The sequence below is a fragment of the Pteropus vampyrus genome, unplaced genomic scaffold, assembly GCF_000151845.1.
Source record: "Pteropus vampyrus isolate Shadow unplaced genomic scaffold, Pvam_2.0 Scaffold133, whole genome shotgun sequence".
Taxonomy (NCBI): Eukaryota; Metazoa; Chordata; class Mammalia; order Chiroptera; family Pteropodidae; genus Pteropus; species Pteropus vampyrus.
The window spans coordinates 3675130-3677850 of NW_011888914.1; the positions used below are offsets into that span (position 1 = coordinate 3675130).

The 2721-nt window shown below is 39.6% G+C and overlaps 1 protein-coding gene across 4 annotated transcripts in view; it reads left to right on the forward strand.

The window, feature by feature from the left end:
- Window positions 1–1056: 1056 nt before the first annotated feature.
- The window catches only part of GABRR1 (gamma-aminobutyric acid type A receptor rho1 subunit), a 29093-nt gene continuing 27428 nt past the window's right edge, over window positions 1057–2721 (forward strand). Inside the window, exon 1 of one of the 4 annotated variants that reach the window (XM_011367362.1) lies at window positions 1057–1627. Coding sequence is in view for 1 of the 4 variants with exons in the window: in XM_011367361.2 (XP_011365663.1) it covers window positions 1506–1627 (122 nt within the window). In the remaining 3 variants the exon portion in view is untranslated. The remainder of the gene's footprint in view (window positions 1628–2721) is intronic. The other 3 variants (XM_011367361.2, XM_011367365.1, XM_011367364.2) reach the window with 3 other exon arrangements.

A 2721-nucleotide genomic window follows, 5' to 3' on the forward strand; every position in this document is an offset into this window, starting at 1 on the left:
TAAAAGGGCTTGTTACACCTAGTTAAATCATTCTCAACTATGACATTCTAGGCAAGGCCTTGATTGCATAATTGATTCTTCCAACTGAAGGGAAGAGAATATGCCACCTCAAGATATACCACGTTAGCATATTGATTATTTTGAATTAAAGTTACCTCAGAAACTGCCAGTGCAAGAAGGGCCTTCTGACTCCCTTTAGTCCCCCTGAAAGCAGGAAATAAATTTCCCATGTGAAACATATCCTGCTTATACCAGGAGGGTAGAAGGCATCTTTATCGCCAGAGATAGAGAATTTAGGACCAAGAAGCCTGTATAAACAAGCCTTGTTACTTCTTCATAATTTACTATTCCAAGCCCAAACCTCTTTGTCTTGTCAATTCTTTACAAATTTGTTTCTTTGTCTAAAAGGTATAAAAGCTTCCTGCTTTAGTCATTTCTTTGAGTCTCATCTTTTTATGGGGCTTCTGTACATATGAAATTAAATTTTTCTCCTGTGAATATGTCCTATGTCAATTTAATTATTAAATCAGCTAAAGAACCTAGGAAGAAAGAAAGAAAAAATTTTCTCCTCTTACATAGGAGTCTATCAGGCAGATTACCTAATTGGGAATCAGGCAACTCCTGATTGCCTGGTTTAAGATTCCATTTCTGAGAGAGCCAAACTAGTTAAGTCTTGGTTTGGTGAAATGGGGCTTAGCATAAGTGACTCTATTTTGACTCTATTATTTTTAATTTTATTTTTCAGTTAGAACTGGCATTCAATACTATTTTATATTAGTTTCGGGTGTATGGCATAGTGGTTAGACATTTATATAACTTATGAAGTGATCTCTCTGCTGTCTATCTTGTTTTCAACAATAGATAATACAGCCTTGATGGCTATCATTAATTATGATTACTGGTATTTTTTAAACATTAAAAGTGTGTTGAATTTTATAATAGAAATAATACAACTGACAACCTGCCCAGGTAGGGAACCCTGAGGTTCTGTGGATTCAGCCACAGGAAGGAGTGGGGGTGGGGACCTGTCCAAATCCAGCCCTCAGCTAAAGCAAATAATAATGGCTGGAAGCTTAAAATAGATGCAGGGAGGAGTACATTAACATGACATACGAAGCAGTTCAGCACCTCTGACATTTCTCATTTTGGAAATTGCTTTGGTCCATTTTTACTTGCTTCTATTCATTGGACCAGAAAAAAACATACTTTCACTAACATATTCACCACATCTGACGATGAACTAATTTAGACCGCCAAAATAATTGACAAGGACACAGGACTTCAACCTCAGTTCAGAAAATCCCTGACATCTGACGTAGGAGGATTTATAGGTTTAGTGGAAATTGCTTTCTCCTGCTCTCCAGATTACATACTGTGGGTTGTTTTTTTTTGCATGAGTAAACATCCTTCTAATAATGAACAGACCAATAATGTCTTAAGAGAGAAAAAAAACAGCCTTTTCCTTTTTGCTGTTTATTGAGAGAACCGTTTGGATTTGGAAACCCATGTTGGCTGTCCAGAATATGAAAATTGGCATCTTCCTTTTGTGGTGGGCATGGGTTTTGGTCACTGAAAGCAGAGTGCACTGGCGAGGAAGAGAAATCCACGAGATGTCTAAGAAAGGCAGGTGAGTAGACATTTTAGGGTAGAGGATTTAGGGAAGGTGTGCAAAGCAAGCTTATGGTGTCGATGTTCTGGGATCATTTCCAGCATATGGTGCTTTATGTGGATGGCTTTTTCTTTCCTTTCCCTTTATTCTCCTGCTTCCCTCCCCCTCGCTTTAAGAAGTTAGAATCGTGCTTTCTTTTTAAATAATGTTAGATCAGATACAGTGCTATCATTGCATATTCCTAAATCGCTTATGAATTGTCCTAGGTGAAAGATTCTGGAAAAAAGAGTACAGTATATGTATTTTTTTTAAAAAAATTAAAGGCAATTATTTGATGTCTGCCTCCTAGGTTGGAATAAATCGGCAAATTCTCAAATACCCAATGGCATCTCTAATTAGTGAGAATGATTCTTTAGTTCTAATTATTTCTGCTAGATTTGTTAGTCTTTTAAAACATTTTTTAAAAGAAAAAAGAAGCAGCTTTCTTTAACCTATGTGGCTAGAAGGATCATAAGATTGTCCCCTACCAGTAAACTGGTGGCGGGGAGGGTGCAGGGATGGACCTGCCTGCAGACCAACTGCTTGCATGTACGTGCTGCCCTGGCCGTACCAGCCCGCGAAGAGGGAGCTTAGACAGAGCCAAACAGTCCTTTCGGCACTCACACTCACTCAGCCAGCTCTGATGACAGCGCTGGTAATGTAAGTGCACACCTGCACACCTGCTTGCCCGATGTTCTCAAACAAATAGGACATTTGGAGAAAACCTAATCCAGCTCTCTCTCTTTACTGATAAGGAGATGGAGGCAGCTGGGGCATTCTTGACTCTCCGTTCTCTATCAGCTTCAGGTCCAAACTGAACTTCAGCTTTCTATGTCTCTGGATGTAAATATGGATAGAGGTTGGGAATATCGATTAATATAAAAGGAAATTCGGCTTTCTGGAGTTTGGGGCTAGTGGGAGGGCTGGGTGTCTGGCTCCTCCTTGTGTCACTCCTAGGTTTGAGAATGTCCTCCATACGTGGGCTCCTGAACAGCCAGCTATAGCTCACAGCACTTATTTGGGGCTGTTTAGCAATGTCACAAAACTAGGAGTTGAGATATCCAGTGGTCATG